Raw genomic sequence first — 25102 nt, 5'->3', positions numbered from 1 at the left:
TTGCACTCCTTGTCGCATAAACCATGCCTATTGTCGCAAATCTCCTGAAAAAAGTAATTCTTTTATGTAAAAAAATGTGTTGTTAGGGTTAAATCTGCCTTCATCTTTAGATACACAGCGCTTAGCCAAAGGCTTTTAGACATTTTAAGACTTTGGAATATCAAAGAATTTAGAGAGTAGGAATCTTTGCTTTCCTTAAAAATAGACCCTGCCCATGACTCTATATTGAGCACATTTTTTGAAGCAATTTGACTTGTTGCTGGAGTAAAAGGCAAGATGGCACTCTAGTATTCAGTCCCAGCTGTCTATTCAGTCATGACTACCTCAGGTTTACAAGGTGACATCACAAGAGGGTTTTTTTCTTTCTTTTAACCTTGACTTACCTGCTTGTTCTTATTTTTAGAAAGAGAACATGTTGTTATTGTTTTGTGCACACCAAATGTTATTTCTTTATCTCGGAAGTCTCAGTCAGTCATAACTATAAAAGTGAAAACGAGCAACTCCTCAGAGAAGCAAGACCTGACAACACGATCGCTCATACGGCAGTAAAAACAGAAAAGTCAGTGAATTGTCATTAAGTGAATAGAAATGTTCCTGGAAAAAGGGTTGAATATGTTTAATTAGTAGAGAGCTGACTAACTCAAATCTTCGGCAAAAAGGAGATGTAAGCTAAGAACAATACAGTGGAAAGCAGTCTCTCGAAAACTCTGATAAAGACAAGTTTTGTTCATTTCTAACAAGAGCAGAGTCGTTCAATCAAAAACCATTACATCCATGAATGAGACGGTAACCGATGATGGGTTTTCCAATGCCACCTTGGGCGCATATTGACTGGCGAGAAGTGAGCAACAGAAATTTCTGAGATAAGCAGAGAGACACTTAATTGCAAAGAGAACTTCCCGATAGAAACAATTTGGGATACACGAGGCAGTTTCGTGAACGCCTCTGAGGCTGGAAAAGAAGTGATTTGTGAAACTTCTGTCCTCTCGACTTGCTGGTATAATCTTCCACGATCATTATGGATAAAACTGCACATTCATTCCGGATTAATCATGTACAAGTGCTGAACTGAAGGGTTTTTAGATTGTTCATGCTTCTCCTAATGAGTGAACTAGTGAGAGGCTGCAGCCACGTTTCCTTCATGCCTGCACAGCACACATGCATGACAGTTTAAACTCAGAAATCCATTAGACGACTCCGTCTTCTGGAGCTAGGCTACATATTGTCATTTTCAGCATTTTGGCAGAGAGCTGTAGGCTAACTATAGTGTGAACCAACACTTCACATTACTTCCATCTGGTCGGAGATACAGAACACTTAAACAGAGAAGAACTCGCTTCAGCGGGAGTTTTGTTCCTTCTGCAATAGCAGCCCTTGGGAACTTTTCTTGAATAACTTAATTTTTCCCAAATGAGAGGCCCTGAACAATCTGCCTTGCTGACACTGTTGCAAGCTGGGTAATTTAATTTACGTACATTCAGATTTTGGGTAGGCCTACTGTCTACTCAAAACACATGTAAGTTCCCATGTGTAGCCTTCATTTGTCTGTGAAAACGTATATCCCTGGAACAATGAATTTGACCAAAAAAAGAAGGTTGCATGCCTTAAATGTATGCCTTTTTTGTCTGATTTTGATTCAGCTATTGTTTAACAATTCTTTAAGGAAAATAAATGTTATTTTGTGTGGTTACAGCATCTCTTTTTTGCTAGGTGTCTGTCCATATATATTATTAATATGTAGCTATATTAAAACTATATCTATCACATACAATTTTAATACACCCAAATATGTGATTTAAAGGTAGCTATCCTGAGTCGAACCCTGAGATGTTACTTTGTGGCTAAACTAGTTACACGTTAGCTTCAGCAGGAAGCTAACAAAGCAGCTTTTTCTCCTTTCATCATGATTGGATTTAGCTACTGCTTCACTTAGTTATGTTGAATAAAACACTGAATTATCAACAGTTCATCAAAATGGATGACATCAGTTAATTAAAATGAATAGATAAGAAGTGCAACAAATCAGGTGAAGGCAAGTGAAACATCAGGCTACACGAACACAGGCAGAATGAGCTATAGACAAAAAAAGGAAAGAAAATAAGATTTTCTTGCAACAAAATAAGAAAGGCAAAGAAAATAGTCTTGGTGGTGGCACATCCGATATGGGACAGGGACAGTCATTAAAGGCAGACATTTTCAACTACTTTAATATGCATGTATGGATAAGAACCATATGTTTGAGATGATGAGGACCCTGATAAAATATTCAAGTCCTTAAGTTGGAGGTGAGGTTACATGAAATATTTATCAAGGCAAGTTATTCTAAATTTAGACTTTCAGAATTGGGGAAAAACAAAAACACACTCCACTTCAGCTTCTAAAAATGACCTTTTACTGTCAGTATGCACAATTGTGACCACAAACAGCTCCTCTTTTTAACAGACAAAAAACAAGAAAGTTGCTTCAAAATGAGTCAAAATGAGTTACAGGCAAACAGACAAACAGTATCCAATAATTCTGTAAAACAAATACTATTTAATGGCGAAAAACAAACTCACCTCCAGCTCCATAGCTGTTGTGAAGCTATCACATGATATTTATCAGAAGTTTTACCCATTTAAGATGAAATTGTACATTTAAGCACTTAAAAGTTGAGCATCATAGCTCATTCTTGACCACAGAAACCTGCTGATGAAGGTCACGTGATATGAACGAAACCCCAAAATACTGCTGCTCTTTTTCAAGGTTAAGACATAACTCTGTTTGTCAATTGTCAACTCTCTAATAAAAGGCATAAAACACTGAAAATGACATTGGAAAACAAAACATAGTGACATTTATTTGTCGTAAAACCTCAGGAAAATCATTTGAGTACTGCGAGACAGCAACCATGAAAACTTTACAGAATGCAGTTGTCTAGAGTTTAATTAGGCTTATAAGAAATATAAATACTAAATAAAAAATACAAATATTTACTGATGAATACATTTTCATAGAATAAACTCTAAAATGTGTGTTTAAAATACAGGTGGGGCGTTCGTTTTTGGGTGATTTTTGGTTCAGTAAAATCCATTAAGCTCAATAGATAATTCTCACACGTCTTATTTCACACCAGTATTTGTAATCGTGTCAGTAAACAGTTGTGCAACTTCTTTGTCTGTCCTTTTGACTTCATGAAACTCAGCTGTGAAGTACAAAATACTCAAAGGCTGACAAATGAATATTCAACACGGTTATTTATAAAACATGGCGACGCACAACGCACTGGAGCAGGTGAAGGAGAATCACTGTCAGCGTCCACAGAGCGTACAGCTGGCCGGTGGCAGGCCGCCGCGGGGCGGGCTAAAGACAGTCCATACTGAATTAGGGCGGCTAACAATGTTATGTGCGCTCAAAATGTTCACCCAATGGCGGCGTGTGACTAATTCTTACAGTCACATTTAGACTTTTAGCTGATGGCATGTCGTTATCTCGCTCAAGGACGCTTTAACAGGCCGTTGTGTGTTTGCCTGTGGTGATTGTACCTTTTTCATTGCAGTACAGTAAAAGCCTCATCCGCCATCCCACTATGTTACACTGTATCGACAGTAAATCAAATCCTGTGAAAAATAATAATGCCATCTTTCTTCCTGGTCACTTACAAGGCCACTAATCAAATTAACCTTAATTTAATCTATTTTGATGTCATTCATTTGCTTTGCAGCCGGGGCGTTGCATTTCAACGTCTCAGTGGAAGAGAATAATGATAATGAGTCTTTTTGCATTTTAAATGATGCAAAGTACCTTCAAAAATGCACATCTAAGGCTTCAACACATACAGATGTGTTTTGTACAGCAGGTTAGTGAGAGATTAGACGTATAAGCTTTGCTTTGTTTTGTCAGAGACTGTACATCTGTATCGGACCCGCAGGCCCATGGGAGCCCCTGCTGGCCAACACAGCCACTGTTTGAAACAAGCAGATTCAAGCGGCTCTCCCCTAGGCCAAGGAAAATGGATATTGATCTGGAGCCATGACTAAATGGATTAAATTACAGGGTAGTGTTGGTAGCAGGGCAGCAGAGAGAAGGAGACGAGAGGAAGGAGGAGGTGGAATAGAGGTGGAGGGAGAGACAAAAGGGAGGAGGAAAAGTAGAGGCAGGGGGTATTGAAAGATTCCACTAAAGTCTTCGCCTTGCAGCCGGCCCTTCTTTCTCTATGATTCTTTTCATCAATAGCCCACCCAGCAGCCCTGCGCAATCATGCCGTCTACTCCTCAGCATCATCCTGGTCTTTATGCAGTTTTTGAGCCAATTGGCTTTGGAGGAATCAACAGTCGGGGGGATTATCATTTTCCATTCAACCAAGGCTGTTGAATGCCAACTGCCTGCTGGGAGCAGAAAGAAGATGCATCATCTTGAATACAAAACTCAAATGATCCTTCGGAGAATGTAAATCTGTGCGGATGCGGCCGACCAGCGGTCGCAGTCGAACCTGTTTGGTATAAACTGTTAATCAATCAGCTGTCCTCCTCAGGCTCCCTCTCCTTCTGCTGATGGGTCTGAGCGCTGCAGAGAATAGCTTTGTGAGTGCTACTCCTGTGAGCCCTGGCAGTTGATATTCAGAACATTAATGCATTCACTTGTATGACAGGAATATCAAAGAGGTGAGTGTGAACTGCACTGTAAAAAAAATTAAAATAAAGAGAGTGAGTTTTCTCAAGTTCTGTCTCCATCCAACTTAGAATTTTCATTTCTCTTCGCTTGTTCCAAGTGTTCAGTACAAGCACGAAGAAGTCTTGAACTCAGAATTTTAAAACTGAATAATCGTTTTCACTGAGTCTGTTTACTTAACCCTCCTGGTTAAAAACTTACTGGGAGACCGCAACAGCCACGTCAATGATTATGTTATGCTCGGTTGCAAATAGGTGGCTGCTGAGCTGTGAAAGGATAGATACACGTTTTTTTTATAAGTCTGGCTTTCAAATGATCAGCTGAAGATATTAAGCAGCCTGAGTTAATAAAATCAAGTAGGAGGGAATAACAACACAAAGAGGTAATTTCGCAATTAAAAAAATCAGTAACTTTGGGAGACTATGGATCATTTCAAGCTGCACAAGCCTCAAATCAACCTCAGATAAATTTTTCAAAAGATTGAAGAAAAGATAAAAGAAAACGTCTGAACATTTTGACTTTATAATGAATCCCTGATAAAGACCGTAAGTTATCAGGTTAAGTTATATTATATTTGTACGTCTCAACAATAAAAAATCAAAATATGTTCTATACATACGTGAAATACAGGACCTATTCTATGGAAAGAAAGGACATATAATAAAAGTGTCTACAAATATTACAGAAGTGACAAACAATGAGAAAGCAAAAGGCACGCGCTCAACCCAGTTTGTGAGGGATTCACAATCTGAGGTGAGGCACAGCTCGTCGCTGCCTCACCTCACGTGTCTCCTTTTGAACAGGACATGCGCTAATTCAGCAATGTTGATTATAAAAATGCTTGAAATGATTGGAATCATACAGAAATCACATTTATAGCACAGATTGGTAGAAAAATATTAATATTTATTTTATTTTAGCATTATTTGTTTTTTACTTGTCATGATGACAGGTGAGGCTCTGCCCCTGACCGCACGTCCCTGGTGCAGCACACAGCAATAGCAACATCGAGGGATTTTGCTTTGTTTGCTCGTAAAGGTCACTTCTCCTGCAATTGTTTTTTTGTTTCAAAACCAAATTTTTCTCATCTAACATTCAACATATCTGATCAAGCCCTACCTACAGTGTCCATTCACGAGCAGTCTCCCTCCTGTTAAATGCATTATAATACATATTTTTCATGATCAAGGCTTATTTCCTCAACTCCTGAGCTCTAATCATAAACACTTTCCTCCACTCCACTTCACTCCCTTTAGTGCAATGCTCCACTTCATGGCTAGATGGAATATTCATAAAGACTCTTCAGACTTCAGCTGACACACGGACATCCGCGTATGCTCGACATATGCATAAAATGTGCATTAACATGGTTTTATTCCTGTCTCGCTGACATGGGGAGTGGATGTTTACAGGGCTTTTAATGGAATCCATCAGTTAGAGTGACCATCACATTGCATGTAATCTACCAAAGTCTCTTTGAAGATCACAATTCACAACACGCATGACTGACAGCTACCCAAATTTATCTGATGCAGAGCAGCAGAACAGTTTGGATCGTATTTGCAGAGCTTTCCGTCCGGTCTGCAAGTATATAAATTGGCAAACACGGCGTGAAGCATATGGCTATTGTTCCCCCCCAACAAATTTGTGTCTTTTTTGTATGTGGCCTAGAAATTTCATAAACCATAAAGCCACAAAAATGTCCTCTGGGAGTGTGAGATACAAAGAAATTTGACAGTCCATGGAAGCACATAATCAGTCATCGCACATCATTCCAGTGTCTTGGCTCTCAGTCGCAAAACATGACGACTCTCTAGCTCCATCTGTTGAGACGTTCTCATCATTATAGACAGGACGCTGGAGATTATGGACACAGAAGTTACAATCCAGCCAGAGGAGAGTGCTGAATTCTTGCAAGGCATTGTAGAACACAAATGTCAGCTGAGATAATGATTCACTTGCAGCCACAGATTCTTACGTAAGAGCTGTAATTCTTCAAACACGCTTGACTGGATAAACTAATGAGGGCCGGGTCAACGTTCTCATTTGTCTCTCGTGAAACGAGATGTTAAAAAACATCCGTCTGTGTGTTTTTTTTTACTATCTGTAAAATTCAGGGCCTGAACAGGGTGATGCGCATCCCAGAATGCAATGGGCAGGACGCAGAGTTCACCCTGAACAGGTCACCAGTAGGTTACAGTGTTAACACACTTAAACACATTGACACTTTGAGGCAGAGAGGACGTGTCAGCTTCACTCAGGAAAACCTCCGGTGGCTGTTATGGGTTTAAATCCAGCGACAGAGCTAAGCTTAATTACTTATTTTAGGTTTGACATCTTGAATCTTTTTATTTTTTAATCAAATGCCAGGTACAAATAATTGGCATAATGTTTTTAAGAAGAATTTTGCTTCTTGGCTTCTTTTTGGAGCATCAGCAAACATTTCTTTCTTTTGAGCGATGTTTTGGTAAATTCAATGAGAAAACGTTTTGAACAATTTTGAAAATCAAACACTCGTTTCTGTCATTTTAAGGCAAAATCGCTGAAATGTACTGTTGTAGTCTCTCAAACGTGAGATTTTGATGCTTTTCCTTGTCATAAGTGATAGTTAACTGAATATATTTGGGCTTTTGGATATTTGAAGGCGTCACCCTGGACTGTGGGAAATAATAAAGGACATCTTTCTCTCCATCATCTTGATCAAGAAAATAAACAGATTAATTGCTAATGGAAAGAAGCATTAACTGCATCCCTATTCTGAAAACACTTGAACGTGAACACGTTGCACATCGTGTCAATTTCTTGTCAATCTTGCCAACTAAAAGCTAATTAAAATGAACAGCATTCACAAATCAATGTGTCAGCAGATACACTGATATGCTTTATCTTCTAACTTTAATTTATTACCTTAAGTTGATGTGTCAAACCTGTAAACAAACAACTGTCTCATCCAGGAGATACAAAGCAACGTTAGCATGAAGTTAGAGTTGTGGATCTTTCCCTGCGATGGATGAGTCCTATTCTCTCTTCTTCTGGGTCTGTTGTGCCAAGTTGCACAACGGCTCTCGCAGACTTTTTGAGTCTGTTTTTCCGCAAGTCTGCATTTCTGCGGTCTGCGCCTGAGGGACTTACCCACAATTCATAGTGTTGTGACACTAAAAAGTGTCACAGGCGAGGCTTAAAAAAACCCGAGGTAAACACAGGACTGGAACATGAGTGTTCAGCATATACTGTATATTGGGGGCACTGGTATGGCTAAATCTACAAAGAAACACTACTTCAGATGGTACATAAAAAAAACCCCACATGAAATCTGAGGAATGCAAGCATAGGCTACAACACACCGGGTCTATTCTTCAACCATTTCTTTTAAGTTTGGACAAAAAAAAAGAGGAAAGAGTACCACTTGACAATTATCATTTGGCTTTCTCTCATTCGCTCGTCCCAATCCCACAACTCTATATATTGTACTGTATGTTTTGGTGTAGTAACGTGATATGTTGCAATGTGCTGTCCCATTCCCATTTGATACAATTTGGAACCCTTGCAGCCTCCTACACTCAAGCACATTCCGAGGTGACGTTGACGTCCCTGAAACTTCAGGGTTTAAGGGCAGACATTGGGATTGGGCCTCTCACTGAGCTGGACACGTAAAGTGTCTTATCAGCTGGAATAACTGAAAAAGACGCCTCTAAAACATGAAATATGAGCTACAAAAAAGCACTGGTTGGAAATCACCATTTTATTTCTCAAAGCATTGCAATGAAATATAACAAAAATATGTAAAAACCCTAAAACAAAAAGTAAAAATATACCAACAAATATTGTCATATCGAACACGCTCTTTAAATGTGTGCTGAACAGTTTTGTCAAAAGTGAGACGAGATATTTCAAACTTGATACAAACACGAGAAAACGTTTAATTAAAATTAAAAAAAGTCTTTAAAACAGGGATGTAAAATCAATTCTAATGGGAGGCGTTTAGTAATAAACACCGGCGCGAGAAAATAAAGTAATTATACAAAGTTGACAATTACATCGGGGACTTCGGGTTTGAGATTGAAGAAATTGGACGTTTGAACATTTTAAAAGGCGCAATGAAAAATCCAAGTGTTGAGCCAAGTGTCCTCAGTCGACAGTGTCTGTTCGTGGCAACAAAGAGCGGCAAAAATCCAGCCGGTCTTATCTGTCTGGTCGCATCATGCCCGGCCTGACTGGCATCATCATCGGTCGAGGGTGACGCATCATGTGTGGCGGTCCTGGCATCATCTGCATGGGTCCTCCCATTGGCGGCCTCATGCCGCCTAAGAGTGACAGTGAAGAGATGCACAGCATTAGGTATTAATTCATAACAACGGCTTTACATAAAAGAGTCATGTCAGACTTCACAAGTCATTTAGAACAACCTGGTTATGAACATATTCTTTAAAGCAGTCGTTCTGTGCAAACTCAGAAAAAAAAATATTTAGTAACAAACGTCAAAAACCCAAAGATGTTTAATGTACAATGACATAAAACAGAAAAACGTTTTGCTCAGCAGGAATCGGAGAATGTTTAGCTATTTTTTTTTTTTTTATATATATGTGTGTATGTATGTATGTATGTATGTATGTATGTATGTATGTATATATATATATATATATATATATATATATATATATATATATATATATATATATATATATATATATATATATATATATATATATATACACATACACACATATATATACACACACACACATACATATATATATATATATATATATATACACACACACACACACACACACACACACACACACACACACACACACACACACACACACACACACACACACACTTTTTTTTTTAATTAAAAGGCAGACTGTTATCGTTATATCAGGCAAACCGGATTATTCTTTTAACTTCTTTATTTGTGACAACATAGGAACAGATGAAATCCAGTTAACCCTTTAACGGCCGACTGAACTGCTGCAAACTTTCTGCGAGCAGCACTTTAAATGTTACACAAAGTTAGGAACAAGTGAAGCATTGTCATAGAAACATGTGTCTTACCGGGTCCACCGGGCATCATCCCATGTGGGGGGGGCCCCATCATGGGCATCATAGGAGGACCTCCCATGGGAGGCGTTGGGAGCATGCCTGGCCGAGGAGGACCGCCTGTGTTACAAATGGCAAATGTTAGTGTTCAATCAATTGTGGGTTGTTTTTTTTTAAAGCTTTATTTGCATTGACTTCGGACTAAACTGAAAACATGAAAACTCAATAATCCCTGATAAGAAGCGAAATGCTGACAGCCGTTCCCCTACTGACTATGAATCTAACTATCAAGAGCCAGAGTCTCTAGTAAGGTCAGTGACTAAAATTACTGCAAAGCTGAAACGGACTCACCTGGGGGGGGGCCACCAGGGAACGGCGTGGGAGGAATCTTTCCCTGTTGAAAGGCAGCCGCTGTCGGGAGAGAAGACAAAACATTAGGCACAAAAAAAAAAAAAAAAAGAGAAGAATGAAACACACACACACACACACACACACACACACACACACACACACACACACACACACACACACACACACACACACACACACACACACACACACACACACACACACACACACACACACACACACACACACACACACACACACACACACACACCTCCGTGTTCAGCACTCGATCTAGTCTTCGCTTTTCTTGTGTTCAGAAAGAATGAACTGAAGCCTGTTTCATATGTGTCTTTACGGAACGCAAAGAACGAGAAAGTGCACCACATGGGGTCCTTCTAACATTTCTGCAGAGCAGAATACACTTAGTCCAAAGTCGGTGCTGAAATGCTGCTGTCCACTGCAACATTAAGCGTTTAGGGTGGCAAGCTAAATAATAAACACATTAAAAACACACCACTACCAATAAGGCAGTCTACTTTATTAAAAAATAACAAAATAGATGAGTAGCATACCCTCTTTTTGTGCTTCAAAGGATAATTTAGCCTCTAAAAACATGTTCCTCCACAGTGGACAATACTGCATCTCTCCTGTGGATTAGCGGTTTGTAATCTCAGAGGGGGCCCAAATAAACTGGCGTATAGTGCATTATTTAAGCAAAGAGCTTGGCTGTCCCACACACGTGCATAAGCATGTCTTGTGTGGGATACAAAGCAGGCTTTACTCCTATTATATATGGAGATGAAAAATCATGCTGTATCATGAGTGTACTGCTCAATCAAATAATTCATCAATTTAGAGGATATTTAGCACTCGATCTGTTTAGGAAACAAGTTTTGTCAGAGTGGCAAAGTGTCTTAAACAATTAAACAGGAAGTGCAGTTGCTCGGTGCTTCTAGAGTCACTCAGCCGTGTCCTCTGTGTAATTGAGCCAATGATCTGCTTACTTGTTTTATCGATGAGGCTCTGGGCCTGCTCCTCCATCCATTTCTGGTAGTAGTCCTTCACATTTTCCTTGTGCTTTCGGCCACTGCAATGAGTCTTCCTCACTGATGGCTGGAACAGATTTGTGGAAAATATTAAAAAGAGATTCCCTCATGTTTTTCAACAATTTGATTTGGTACCGCACAACTTACCGAATCATGAGTAAGGTAGGTATCACAGTAATCACAGTAAAACCTGTTGGAGGAAAAAAATATATAAAGTTAGAGATAAACATGAAAAAGCTCAGAGCCGTATACTTTAAATTAGAGCTGGGACATATTAAATCACAAGTGTTAATAAACTGTAGAACTAAAGAGCAAATTGTAATTTAGGCTGACACATAACTAAAATAAATGGTCTTTGTCTGGTTTAATAAGCTGCAATATAGAAATACAATTGTATCAAATATTTTGTTTGGTCTGTAAACGATTGTATTTAGCCATCGTGCTTATATTATAAAAGATAGATTTAAAACAAAATAGTGAGATGGAGTCCTGCAGGAATTGTAGCTTGCATATTGTGTAGATGTCCTGCTAGCTAGACAATTCACCACCATAATAAAATAAAGAAGCAATACTAGATTATGTTAGCATCATACTCGTAGTTTGTATTGTGTAGCCACTTATTTGAGGACGAGTTGTTCTCTGCAGCTTCTCCACTTTACAGAGCTGTGTCGACGTTCACCCCGGAGCTACCTGAACGTTACTGTGCGATAGATGTTGTTTTAGAACTCGCTATTAGTATAATCAGCTCTTATTCAAGAAAAATAAATTGATTTAACCTGGTAAAAAACAAACAAACAAACAACAAAAAAACACATTACAGACTCATTCAGATCCGGCGTTAACGTTACCAACTCATATCTAACAAGAAAAAGAAAAAAGCTTCGTGGATGAGAAGTCTTAAAAAATAGCCAGAATCATGGATTTTAGCAGATCAATTGATTATATATCGCGGCGCTGTGGTTGTCGTTTGCTGGTAAATGTTAGCTCTGTTCACATCGAGGTTGATCCAGCAAATAGACACAGCCCACACAAAGAGTACCGCGTCCATCTGGAAACACACTGGTCCGTATCATTATCTGGAGGCTTTGTGTTACCGTCGTTCGTTGCTTAATTCAAACACCAACTAAATTCGTTGAAACGTGAATATCATAGATTAAGCATGAAAGGGAATTAATATCTATACTTACTTAGGCATGTTCCCCGGCAATCTTCGTCGAGAGCGCGATTCCGGTGTTCCCAACAAGTCTTCCTACCAGATATAAGACCTATCGACAGTTAGTTCCGCATGAAAGTGACCGCCACTCGAAAGATACCTGTAAATAAAGTGTTATATATAATTGTATATTTATACATTATGGAAACACGCTAGAACAATACCCATGCAAGTATACAAATTAAACCTAAACCAAAAATAATCAAACTCAACAACAGCAAATAAAATCTCTACAGCACATTCAACACCAATAAAGAAATATGACTTCTAGTACATAAAAACAAAAATGCAGACAAACCATTATGCTTACTTTACAAGAGCATCTACATAGTTATATATATTTTACAAATTTCTTCATTTATGTCCAAAGGTACACTAATCAAAAAAGAAAAGAAAAAAACGACAAATTTATTCTTCACTTTCTATGAAAATAATGTGTCTTTATAAGAGGTGTGAAGTTGTTGATACCAGCAGTTACACATTTCTTGTAAAAATGTGAGAAAAGGGTTTAAGTATTTTTCTGAAGGGTTTTGTAGTTTTTATGAATATACCAATACATCTCAACGGACTATAGAAAAACAGTCAAGCCATTTTTTATTTAATGAAATGCTTAAGATAGCCTACAGGAAGAGATTTTTTAAACAATGAATTCTAAATTTACATTTTCCAGTTCACGAGTACAGATTTTTTAAGAAAAAACCCAAAGAGAAAATCTACAGCTATAAAAAGAGTGTTTTCTAATAATTCAAGTTACAATGTTACAAGGTTCATGTATTTGTCATTTTACAACACAGGGTTGCACATATAAAATTAAACAAATCTAAACATGCAAACAGTCATTTCCATACAAATCCTTATATAATTATAAAGACTTTGGTTCATAGTGGGAATGCTGGTAGTACAAAAGGAAATAGCACTACAAATTTAGCAAATATTGCATCCACTATTAAACATCTGATGTAGGTTATCTGGTACTGAGCTACTAAATGAGCACAATTTATATAAACTAAATGATATTCACAGTCATTGTGATATTTGTTTTAATAATCCTGGATTTAAAGCTATATGAATTGGTTGTACCCTGGTCTGTTGTAAGAAAAATGTTCACTGGTGTTATCAAGAGTCACCATTTCATTATTTTATCCTATATTACCCTTCTGATGTATCTGGTACTGCACTTCATAGGGAGCAGAGATGATTCATTGATAAACCAATGAAAAGGTGGCTGCAAATAGCAACAGATGACGTCGACGCCCACTTCGTGATTGGCGAAGGTGACGCGCGAGCTGTTGCAACGTCAAACATCGTCCCCCTGGTCGTGCCATGCGCACTGACGGTTGTTGTTGTTGAGCTGGTTGTTATGGCTGGACAAGGCCTCGGACTAAACTGAGAGAGGTCCCCCCCCTCCCCGCACCACCCCGTCTCCGCTACGGGACACCCGCCACCCATGGAGGGCACCGACATGGACGTGGACGCGGAGCTCATGCAGAAGTTCAGCTGCATGGGCACCACGGACAAGGACGTCCTCATTTCGGAGTTTCAGAGGCTGCTGGGCTTCCAGCTCAACCCGGCCGGCTGCGCCTTCTTCCTGGACATGACCAACTGGTGAGTCTGGGGATCTGAGGGCCTGTTGTCGAACAGCAACATTAAGCTAACATAGACTGTATAATTAGCCAGTTAGCATACATTAAACTGCTAAAAAAAATGGAGGCAGACACACGGTTCTAAATTAGCGTTGTTCAAACCCAAGAAGATAAATACACCATTCCTTCACGGGAATTGGCAGTTATAGTTAACGTTAACTCCTGACGATCGTTGCGGGGGCAAGCGGAAGTGAAACGGTAAAGTTTAGCCTCAGCTGTGAGTTATAATAATATTAAATTCCTTTTAAAAAGCAAAGAGCAAGCTGGCTAACTAGCCAGCAGGCTAATTTAAGCACAGAGAACTCTCGTATAGATTATCTGCCATATTACATAAAAGTGTTCACAGCCAGTTACACCGAGCTGCTCCGGGAAGACACATCTCACGTTAGTCTGATGACGTAACTAGTCGTGATCCATCAACGGGTGACAACAAGTGGTCTTTGATCAATTAATTTTAAGCTTTTAGTTAATCAATTGTTAGTTGCCTTGATCACATCTTTTTTTTAAAGGGATGGCCCTTCCTAAAACACAATCTTGTACAAGTTTCATTTTGGAGTCTGGTAGACGTCACGGTATACAAGATGACATCATCACGTGACAGTTGCTGGGATTTGACCACCGAAACCAGTTTACTAGTAACATCACTGTGTAGTTTTATTTGAATACAGAGTTTACAATTCCCCATGATTATTTTTAGGAAAGCATATCTTGTCCAGCTTTAGTGTAACCCTTTTTTTTTTTTTTTTTAACATGATTAGGATTTCCCCTAAGATATTTAAGGTGGTAAAGATAGCTCCATAACTAGCTCCTGATGCGGTTTGTCTCATAATCATTTAGCAGATGACACAAAAGTAACTTTCATTAAAGGGTTTTCACCAATTCTACACATAAAAATCTGTTTAATAGTCATAGCTGGTATGGTTTAGCCAGAGGGAACAGTTGTATCGTGTTTTCAGTGGCTCTGGAAGCGTTTTCTCAAGGCTGAGAAAACAGCCCAAGATGATGCCAGGGATGTCGTCAACTAGGAAAGTGTCTTTGCATGACCCATACCAGGGATTGAAGGTGTTGGTATATTTTACACGTATACAGATATTTATTTAAAGAGATATCTTTCTCTGTGTTTTGGCCTCTCGTCAACACGCAAACAGAGTTTTAGGTCACCAAAACGGATGTTTTTGAAAATGCCCTCTAAGGTGTCGATTTTTAAAAACTCTGGTCACTTTGTATCAGTGTGTACGTGTAAAACAGATGGTTTGGTAAATGATGACATCATCTCCCAAATTCACGCATGCCCATTGTTGCTTTTTGCAATGAGCATGTACCAGAAACGGTAACAAATATGGCATTTGATACTTTTTGTACATTTATACTTAACATTGCTGCACCACTTTACAGACAACAAGGTGTCTCATGTGCCCAATGTTATTTGGGCTACCTCAGCTATTGCTTTACTTTGATTTACTATTTGTTAACAAAGGGAAATAAACTCACTGCGCATGCTCAGAACCTTGTTCTCTGGTATTTGACGTGTCAATGACGTAGCCTACGGTGAGCGCTTGGAGTCGTTTTTGCGCTCTAATATGGACGGGGATATTATTTTAAACAAGGTTCACGTGGACAGAATATTACTTTAGAACGTAGAGGAAAATATCTGTTTAAAAAAAGATATCTGTATACAGATGGGGCCTAAATCAAAGTGCTTGTTGTAAACAGCGGTTTACAACAAGCACCACGTCTTTCTGATGTTTGATTTGTCAAGTGTCCGACAATTCTTGTAACTTTCCGAACTGCCACCTGACAAGTATGCCCACTTTTCACGGCAATTGGCCAGGCGTGCTGATGTGAGCATGTACAGTTGTGGTCAAAAGTTTACATACACTTGTAAAGAACATAATGTCATGGCTCTCTTGAGTTTCCAGTTATTTCTACAACTCTGATTTTTCTCTGATAGAGTGATTGGAACAGATACTTCTTTGTCACAAAAAACATTCATGAAGTTTGGTTCTTTCATGACTTTATTATGGGTTAACAGAAAAAGTGATCAAATCTGCTGGGTCAAAAATATACATACAGCAGTGCTAATATTTGGTTACATGTCCCTTGGCCATTTTTACTTCAATTAGGCGCTTTTGGTAGCCATCCACAAGCTTCTGGCAAGCTTCTCGTTGAATCTTTGACCACTCCTCTTGACAGAATTGGTGCAGTTCAGTTAAATTTGATGGCTTTCTGACATGGACTTGTTTCTTCAGCATTGTCCACATGTTCTCAATGGGATTTTAAGTCAGGACTTTGGGAAGGCCATTCTAAAACCCTAATTCTAGCCTGATTTAGCCATTCCATTACCACTTTTGATGTGTGTTTGGGGTCATTGTCCTGTTGGAACACCCAACTGCGCCCAAGACCCAACCTTCGGGCTGATGATTTTAGGTTATCTTGAAGAATTTGAAGGTAATCCTCCTTCTTCATTATCCCATTTACTCTCTGTAAAGCACCAGTTCCATTGGCAGCAAAACAGCCCCACAGCATAATACTACCACCACCGTGCTTGACGGTAAGCATGGTGTTCTTGGGGTTAAAGGCCTCACCTTTTCTCCTCCAAACATATTGCTGGGCATTGTGGCCAAACAGCTCGATTTTTGTTTCGTCTGACCACAGAACTTTCCTCCAGAAGGTCTTATCTTTGTCCATGTGATCAGCAGCAAACTTCAGTCGAGCCTTAAGGTGCCGCTTTTGGAGCAAGGGCTTCCTTCTTGCAGGGCAGCCTCTCAGTCCATGGAGATGCAAAACACGCTTGACTGTGGACACTGACACCTGTGTTCCAGCAGCTTCCAATTCTTGGCAGATCTGCTTTTTGGTGGTTCTCGGTTGACTCTTCACCCTCCTGACCAATTTTCTCTCAGCAGCAGGTGATAGCTTGCGTTTTCTTCCTGATCGTGGCAGTGACAAAACAGTGCCATGCACTTTATACTTACAAACAATTGTTTGCACTGTTGCTCTTGGGACCTGCAGCTGCTTTGAAATGGCTCCAAGTGACTTTCCTGACTTGTTCAAGTCAATGATTCGCTTTTTCAGATCCATGCTGAGCTCCTTTGACTTTCCCATTGTAGCGTTTGTGGGCGTTTGTATCCAATGAGCCCTATTTAAATGGCCTCAGAGAAGTCACCAGCTGTAGTCACTCATAATCACTCACAAGAAGTTAAGAGGCCATGCTATGAAGCTCATTTCATTGACACAACTTTCTAAGTCACCAAAATTGCTAATTCATGTTGCTGTATGTATATTTTTGACCCAGCAGATTTTGTCACTTTTTCTGTTCACCCATAATAAAGTCATGAAAGAACCAAACTTCATGAATGTTTTTTGTGACAAAGAAGTATCTGTTCCAATCACTCTATCAGAGAAAAATCAGAGTTGTAGAAATAACTGGAAACTCAAGAGAGCCATGACATTATGTTCTTTACAAGTGTATGTAAACTTTTGACCACAACTGTAATTATATGCTCACATCACTCAAACTCTTTTAAGAGAAATGCCCACACAACTACTTCTGTCAGTTTTGTGTATTCTGTAAAGCAGAGTCTCTGCTCTCTTTCCCTCAAGGGATTTTTTTTCCCTCATAAAAGTGTATTTAAAATGCCCATAACAATTTCCATAGAGGCCTAGTTGAATATTTAAATTACTTGTTGTGTTCCACCAACAGTCCAAAGCCCAATAATATTCTGTGTTGTATCATAGAAGTCCAAGAAAAAAAATCTAATCAGCAAATTTTAGAAACAGGATTCAGTAATACATAAAAGTAGTTTTTTGGTTCCGCTTTAGTATGAAGCGCTTCACACACAAATAGAAAAAAATGGTTCAATGAAAGAGATGAGAGATCTTCAGAGATGCTCTATTGTTCACTGACTTCTGAGCAGTTCCAGTATGTCTCTTGATGTACGGATTAAAAAGAGTCATGATAACTGTAAGGGAGTTACACAGTCTATGTGAATCCTATTTTAGGAGTGATCCTTTTTTTGTAATTGTCAGTATCAGATTGGTGGATTGTCACATTTGATGAAATAGTTTGTGAGTCAGGGATTAGAAAGACAAATATCTTTTATTATTGTGCATTGAGAAAAGTATTCTAAAAACAGCACAATGTGCACAAAAAACAAATGTTTTTCTTGATTAATTAGCTTATATTCTGTCAAATACAAAAACCTTGTGGTCAGGGTCACACGTTTAATGTCCACTCCTGTTAACACCTTGCTCTTCCTTTTTGTGTTGGAACAGGAACCTGCAGGCTGCTATTGGTGCATATTATGACTTTGAAAGTCCCAACATCAACACGCCTTCCATGTCCTTCGTTGAGGACGTGACGATCGGGGAAGGAGAGTCTGTACCTCCAGATACACCGTTCACAAAGACCTGGAGAATACAAAACACAGGTGCAGAGCACGTCCCCACATTCACATGTGTAGCTTTCACAGTATGAGTAGCATTTCTGAATCTGTATGCAATAAGACCAAATGTAACTTACCACGTCATGGTTTTGTCGTTGAACTGTGTTTTGACTGCACTCATCTTTGTGTACTGTAGGTGCAGAGTCGTGGCCACCTGGGGTTTGTCTCAAATACATCGGTGGGGATCAGTTTGGGCATGTAAACACAGTAATGGTGAAGTCACTAGACCCCCAGGAAATATCAGATGTGAGCGTGCAGATGCGAAGTCCCACAGCTCCAGGCATGTACCAGGGCCAGTGGAGGATGTGTACAGCCAGCGGGTTATTCTACGGAGGTAGGAAATCACCAAAGATCTCTGTCTAATCAGGACATTTATTAGAGCTACCATGGAGCCCACACTGTCACTAACTACGCTCCATGAACTGCTATTATTGGGGGAAAAAGAGAAGGCGATGTCAGAGAGAAGTAAACCGAAGGGTCTAGACTACGCGTTTGATTGAACAAGATAAAGCTAGAAACTAAAGGCTACAGATCACGACGTAAAAGTGAACCACCACATCACCTGGTGGTCATGACAGAAAACAATTAAATAAAGCAACTTAAGATCTTTATTCACTGTTCCATTCCTTAAAATGCAAAAGCAGCATGTGTACATTCAGTAGCTCCTGAGTATAGAAGTCCTAACGTGCTAATGTTAGCTCCACAGGTTTTTATGTAGAAACCTAACGTTTTAAAAAAGTAGATCTCCTTCCAACCTCTCCGGGTGACTAGTATCACTATTACACAACGTTTAATCATGACTAGCTCCAAATCCCCAATACCAGCATGATAATGAAGAACATATGAAACAATTTCATGAGAGTCTATGGGGCTGGCTGATGCCACGCTATGATTGACCAGTCTGCTTTTTAGGGGAGGTACTTGGTGAAGCGTCAATTCACAATGATACACTGTAACAAAGAGGAAATCAGCAAATTGGTGGGTTGACTCACTTGTGAATGGTTCTTTTCTCCACAGATGTGATCTGGGTGATTCTCAGCGTAGAGGTCGGCGGTCTCCTCGGCGTGACCCAGCAGCTGTCATCTTTCGAGACGGAATTCAACACCCAACCCCAACGCAACGTGCAGGGAGACTTCAACCCCTTTGCCTCGCCACAGAAGAACAAGCACGACGCCACTGACAACAGCTTCAGAGATCCTGGCGGAGCGTGGGAACGCACACAGGAGCCAATCCAGCAAGATCAAAATGGACTGTCTCATAATGCTGTAAATAGGGCGTCAAATGGTCTCCAAACCAATCTTTCCGTGGTGACTTATGGTCAGGTATGTACGCATCAAACTTAGGGTTTTCCACTTCACAAAAACTATTTTCACTACATTGATTACCATATTTTCTTAACCTTTTTCAAATATTATTTGAGCAGCTAGACACACTTCCTTGACAAGCCTTTTGTGAAAACAGAATGACCGGCGTGGTCCTCCTTGATGAACTTATGACAAACATTAGTTTTTTCCAACAGTATTATAACACTGCCATGTGTGCAGTTTTGTTGTTTAGTTTTGGATTGGGTCACCATGGGTATATATGGTATATGTTAACTGTTTAGATGGTCCCTATCATTTCTTGAGTAATAAAGAAATAACTGCTTCTACCCCTAGTCACTTAATCAGTGTGCTCAGTAAATGTTATGGCAGTCTTCCTATTAGATTTGAGTGTTTATTGTGTTTAACCTGACATTTTGGCAGTAGGGTGTATTGAGCATGAATGAATAGAGTCTTCCCGTTAGTGTTTGACGTACTGTACTTTGCCGTAGACCAAAGTTTAGAACGTTCTAGAGGGGCCGTTCACGTCCGTACCGGTTTTCATGGCAGCTTGGTCTGCTGCTGTTGAGTTATCTTTAAGATATTTTTAAGATATCTTTAAGATATCTTTGAGATATCAGGTTCTGGACAGTTCGGGGTAGTATCAGAGTTTAGGTTGCGGCAATACAACACTGTTGAACAAACTGGTTTAACTGCAATAGTTTCACGGCTTGGTTAGTTATTGCTCAGCCATGCTAGAGATGCGGCTCTCGGTCCATTGAACTAGAGTGAAATATCTAGACAGCTATTTGATGGATTGCCATGCCGTTTGGTACCTGACTTATCTCAATTTGTCTTACAACTCACTTTTAGATTGTAATTCTCCAGCTACACTTTCAGATCACTATATGGCATTTATATCAGTATAGCCTTTCCTTTGGCTCCACGCTCAGGCCAGATCTTTGTTTCGCCCCGCTAGTGGTATTTTAAAAGATGATATTAATGTAAAGGATGTACTATGACTAAAGGTGTGATGATGGAGTATGTGACAAGTCCCTCACGTGAGTATTGCTGATATTAATTTGTGAATTGCTTCTATTGCAAATTCATTGTGACATGCATCAGAAAGAAAAAAAATCGAGCTACAGTTAGTTAGTAACAACTCACCTGAGTGTCTCAGGTGGGGCCACATGATAGTAGACACAGGTATCACCTCATGCCTGTCATAGCTGAGCCAGTTTCAGCTAACAGCCTCTCCTGGGTGGCTGAACTGGACCGTCAAAAACCACTTAGTCATCCAGTCAGCATTTAAATTCAAAAGGACATTGGCTGAGCTTCTTTCATGTAATGCCGGTTTTGTTTCTGCCATGAAACCGATGATAACATCAGAGAGCGGTGCAATGTGTGTGTTGATTCGGTTTTAAATTACTTATCTTCACATATATTCATTCTCATTCCGTATAAACTACTCTAATTCACTTTCTGTCATTTCCCCCCCCCCCCCAGGGTATTCACGGACCCTATCCATTTGGACAGAGCTAGAATGACAAAGACCCCCCCCCTCCCCTCCACCACAGTGGATGATCAGCTCAACACCCTGGGAGATTAAATGCAGAGGAGTCAGAAGGGGGGGGAGGAACTGTTGTTTTATATTGACTCATGACAACCTTCTCCCCAACCCCCGAGGCCCTTTCCACAGGGACACAAACTACAGTGAGGTGATGGATTACATCCGCTACAGCGAAACATCCCACCTGACATCAACACCCGGATTCGCATGTGTGAATGCTTCATTTAAGAGTGCTATAAATCCGTGACAATAGAAACACACAACCATTGTTATTTCCACTGTAAAACACACCTAATTAAAAGGGAAAGTCAACCCTAAACAATCTACATACAATTTGGTATTTTCCATTGGACAATTGAGTACTTTGTCTCTTTCAGGGTTCCTACACAGGGCTGGAAATGTTTGGAAAACTGCTGAGAATACTACAAAACTAAATGTGATCATTAATCAGTTTGAGGAGTTGAGAAGTGTTTAAAAGAAAGAAAGATGGAGCTACGGATTATTTCCAGTTTTTCTCTAGATGAAAAGCCTTACACCAGTTTCACACACAAACCTATGAATGATTTGTGACGTTAATTAAACAACTAATATGACAGCAAGTGTGACCAGCTGTACTGAACTCCGGAGCATTGCCGTTCACAAAAAGACCATTACTAAACCACAGACTAATGCCGCGTTCACTTCATATGGGATGGATGGAGGAGACGGATTCCCATATTTACATCTTGTGAGCGTTCACATGGTCGGACAACTTTAAAATGGTTGTATGTTTACAGATTTTGTCGTGTGAGAGTTAAATAATAAGCCACTATATCCAGTAAATTTGGGTTTACTGACTTTGACCTACGCCGTATTTACGTTTTAGAGAACTTTCCAGGTGCAATAACAACTTTGATGTTGATGTGAACACTATTTGCAAATTTGGAACTGGGAATTATGATTACTCTATAAAATAATACGGAGTCAGTTTGAGCATTTCGCACACCTACCTGGTATTGTTTTCTTTATTCAATCCGCTCAACAGCTTGTGCTTAAAGATACTTTGAGAACATGTGACGTACTGTCATGTCTCAAGTATTTTTGTAATGGAGAGTAGTTTTATTCATGCCAGAGAGTATTAAAAGTTACCACCTATGTCTGGTTTTGTATTACATTTATCATTTAAAAGTTATAAACAGTGTTCACCTATTAAGGTTAAACTGAGCAGTTTTTGAAGAAAAATATATATTTTTTACTTGCATAAAGAAAAAGAACCAGAATAAACAAAACAATTGTTATTCAACATATTAGACCTTTTTTGACATAAACTCACCGTCAGTAACTTTAAATAATCTATGACACATGAAATTATGTCACACAATAACATAACATTAATAACGCATATTGAATACCACATTCAAAGATACTCAAATATGGTGGGGGCAAATTTTCTCCATTTCTACTATCACAACAAAAATATGGACCATGCCTGTGTAGGAACCCTGTCTCTCCCAAAGATAAAACCCAGAGAACCAAGACACTAATCTGTTCTGTCTGCAGATTTCTCCATTCAGACAGTGTGTGTGTGTGTGTGTGTGTGTGTGTGTGTGTGTGTGTGTGTGTGTGTGTGTGTGTGTGTGTGTGTGTGTGTGTGTGTGTGTGTGTGTGTGTGTGTGTGTGTGTGTGTGTGTGTGTGTGTGTGTGTTTAGGGTGGGTTTTCGCTTTAAATAGATGCTGAAGCGCAAAAGGATGCAAGTGAGTTTGAGCAAGTGAGGTGTGAGGAAGGGTTTAAAAAAGCCATCTAAATCTATTTTGCCTGGTGAGTGACTGTAGTTTGGGAGTCGATGTCTACAGTAAGTGTACTGTGTGTGTGCGTGTGCCTGTTAAGTGTGCATGTATGTTATGGTTTCTCTTTGGATTTAACTGACAAAAATGGTGTATACTACTTGGGCAAAGGACGATGTGTCTATTGACATACGCATCGATATGGAGAGCGCTTTACTGGGCGTGTACCTCTGAAGTATTGTTGAGTGATTCTGCACCATTTGGATGAAGTGACTCACTAATTGCCCTGTTTGTTATTATTTATTTGCGGTCTTCCTGTGCACTGCAGATGCAAACAGTCCCATTTACAGCCAGCAGGTGGTGCTAAAAAATCAAAGAAAAAAGTGACGAGTTGAAGACTATTTGAATATGAAAATGAATGGTTTGCATCAGTTTTTACTAGCACTGATGTTCTGTTACTGCTATTTGCACAACACTGTCTGCCTCATCTGAGGAGGGGAAGTGATTTTTTTTTTTTTTTGGTTTATTGAGGATTGTGATACCAGCATTTTCCAGAAAGTTTTGTTGGTTTTGCTTATCTGCTCTCCCCTAAAGGCCTTTGTTCCTCACAGCTTTAAGTTTTGTTTTCATTGTGTTAACCACAAAGATTTAAACCGTAGTTTCATCACTTCACCAATGTCTCATTCTATAAATTAACATTGATTTCCATTTATATTGATCATGCATTTAGACTTTGCGTACCTGGAAATGAGTGCCGCTGTTGTTCTGCTATAATAACACCGGGATTTTCACTTCAGCTTTGCTGCGTTCGTTATGTCAAACGGTGCATTTGGAGTTCATTGCTTCTACGATCACGTGTACCCGACTCGTGAAATTCACCAGCATTCTGTTTTGCGGTGCTGCTGTTTGTTTTTGAGAGTCAGCCGAGAGTTCTCCTCCCAAACAGTATACACTGTTCTCCGTTGCCTCTTTTAGTCATGTCAGTCTTTTTATTCTTTATTTCTTTATTTTTGTGTGTGTGTTTGTGTGTGTGTGTGAGTGAGTGAGTGCTTACTTCTTGTGAGCTTGCTTGTGTGTGTGTTTTGGTGAGCGAGAGAGAGACACAGGTGGTGAGAAATCTGAATATTGCTGGATTCATTTTTTTAGTTTTAGTTTGTGACTATGTACAGATTTGAGATGGGTGGCATGGTGAGTGGATGAGATGAAAGTTTACATAGTCCTAAGATAGCACATTTATCTGAAGAGAAACTGTCAAAATAAAGCTTTTTTTCCCCTCCTGTATCTATAATTAAGCATTTGTATGATTAAATTAACACTGAAACAATGAGTAAGTTGTCTTTTTCTATATTTCACTTCCTCAGACATATTAGCCGCGTGCACCAGACTCGGCCAATCATCGAACTGAAAAGCTGCAGTGTCAGAATCAGAACTGTTTATTGCCAAGTACAGTACGTTACACATAAAAGGAATTTGACTCTGTGAATGGTGCATAACAATAAACACAGTGCAATAGTATAGAAGCTTGGAGCGGAGAGTCCACCCTGTGCCTCCTAGTAGTGAGATATCGATACAAATCTAGAGTTGTTTGCTCTGAAATTTGTCCAGATATTTATGTTGGCCAAAGGAAGAATCCCTCTGACTTTGGTGATCCCCTGACTTTTCCTCGAGTGCCACCATGAGGTTGATACTGAGTGTTTTTTTTGTGTGTGAAATTTCTCTAAAACTATTCGGTTACAGATCTCACTAGTGCCCAGTTTATCAATTTGATATTTTGGTTAAAAAACAAACACCTGCAAATATAATGACATTCCCATCATCCTCAGCTGTATGCTTAGCGCAAATGTTAGCATTATATTATATATAAGTATGTGATTAGTGAAACGGACATTAACAGGAAAAAAGGAGGTCTGTTGTTTTAAATTGCAGCTAGCATGTTATAAACTGGGTGAAACGGCCTTCAAGTTGGTTTGCAGATAATAGGTCTTATAATGAGTGAACAACTCCTCCTTGTGGAGATTCTGCAGCATGCTAAAGTGTTGGTTTTTGCATTTCATAGACAGAGGAAAAAACCCAAATGTTTTG

The 25102-nt window shown here is 39.4% G+C and overlaps 2 protein-coding genes across 2 annotated transcripts; one reads left to right on the top strand and one right to left on the bottom strand.

Annotated features, from left to right (window-relative positions):
• Nucleotides 1-8371: 8371 nt before the first annotated feature.
• On the bottom strand, nt 8372-12352 carry snrpc (small nuclear ribonucleoprotein polypeptide C). Its single transcript, XM_068705392.1, has 6 exons — nt 12275-12352; nt 11235-11277; nt 11046-11154; nt 10045-10104; nt 9709-9813; nt 8372-8954 (listed from the first exon to the last, which is right to left on the bottom strand). Exons 1-6 carry the CDS (start codon nt 12280-12282, stop codon nt 8833-8835), a joined length of 447 nt encoding a protein of 148 aa, XP_068561493.1. The 5' UTR covers nt 12283-12352; the 3' UTR covers nt 8372-8832.
• A 1265-nt stretch (nt 12353-13617) lies between these two features.
• LOC137868551 (protein ILRUN) lies at nt 13618-24347 on the top strand. The gene is made up of 5 exons (XM_068705394.1): nt 13618-13905; nt 18216-18370; nt 18522-18719; nt 19403-19707; nt 21193-24347. The coding sequence occupies exons 1-5, from the start codon at nt 13748-13750 to the stop codon at nt 21226-21228; spliced, it is 852 nt and encodes a 283-aa protein (XP_068561495.1). The 5' UTR covers nt 13618-13747; the 3' UTR covers nt 21229-24347.
• The last annotated feature ends 755 nt before the right edge of the window (nt 24348-25102 follow it).

Source organism: Cebidichthys violaceus, unplaced genomic scaffold, assembly GCF_023349555.1.
Source record: "Cebidichthys violaceus isolate CVI_PGR_0920_01 unplaced genomic scaffold, fCebVio1.0.p SCAF_117, whole genome shotgun sequence".
In the NCBI taxonomy this organism is placed as follows: Eukaryota; Metazoa; Chordata; class Actinopteri; order Perciformes; family Stichaeidae; genus Cebidichthys; species Cebidichthys violaceus.
This window is presented reverse-complemented; position numbering and strand designations above follow the sequence as displayed.

Excerpts from the sequence above, each read along its gene's own strand:
- snrpc (XM_068705392.1), bottom strand. Across the intron at positions 10,105-11,045 it reads GAGCCTCATCGATAAAACAA|CGGCTGCCTTTCAACAGGGA; the intron begins GTAAGCAGATCA and ends CTCTCCCGACAG. Across the intron at positions 9,814-10,044 it reads CCCTGGTGGCCCCCCCCCAG|GCGGTCCTCCTCGGCCAGGC; the intron begins GTGAGTCCGTTT and ends TTTGTAACACAG.
- LOC137868551 (XM_068705394.1), top strand. The coding sequence starts at position 13,748 with ATGGAGGGCACCGACATGGACGTGGACGCGGAGCTCATGCAGAAGTTC. Across the intron at positions 13,906-18,215 it reads TTCCTGGACATGACCAACTG|GAACCTGCAGGCTGCTATTG; the intron begins GTGAGTCTGGGG and ends GTGTTGGAACAG. Across the intron at positions 18,720-19,402 it reads CAGCGGGTTATTCTACGGAG|ATGTGATCTGGGTGATTCTC; the intron begins GTAGGAAATCAC and ends TTTTCTCCACAG.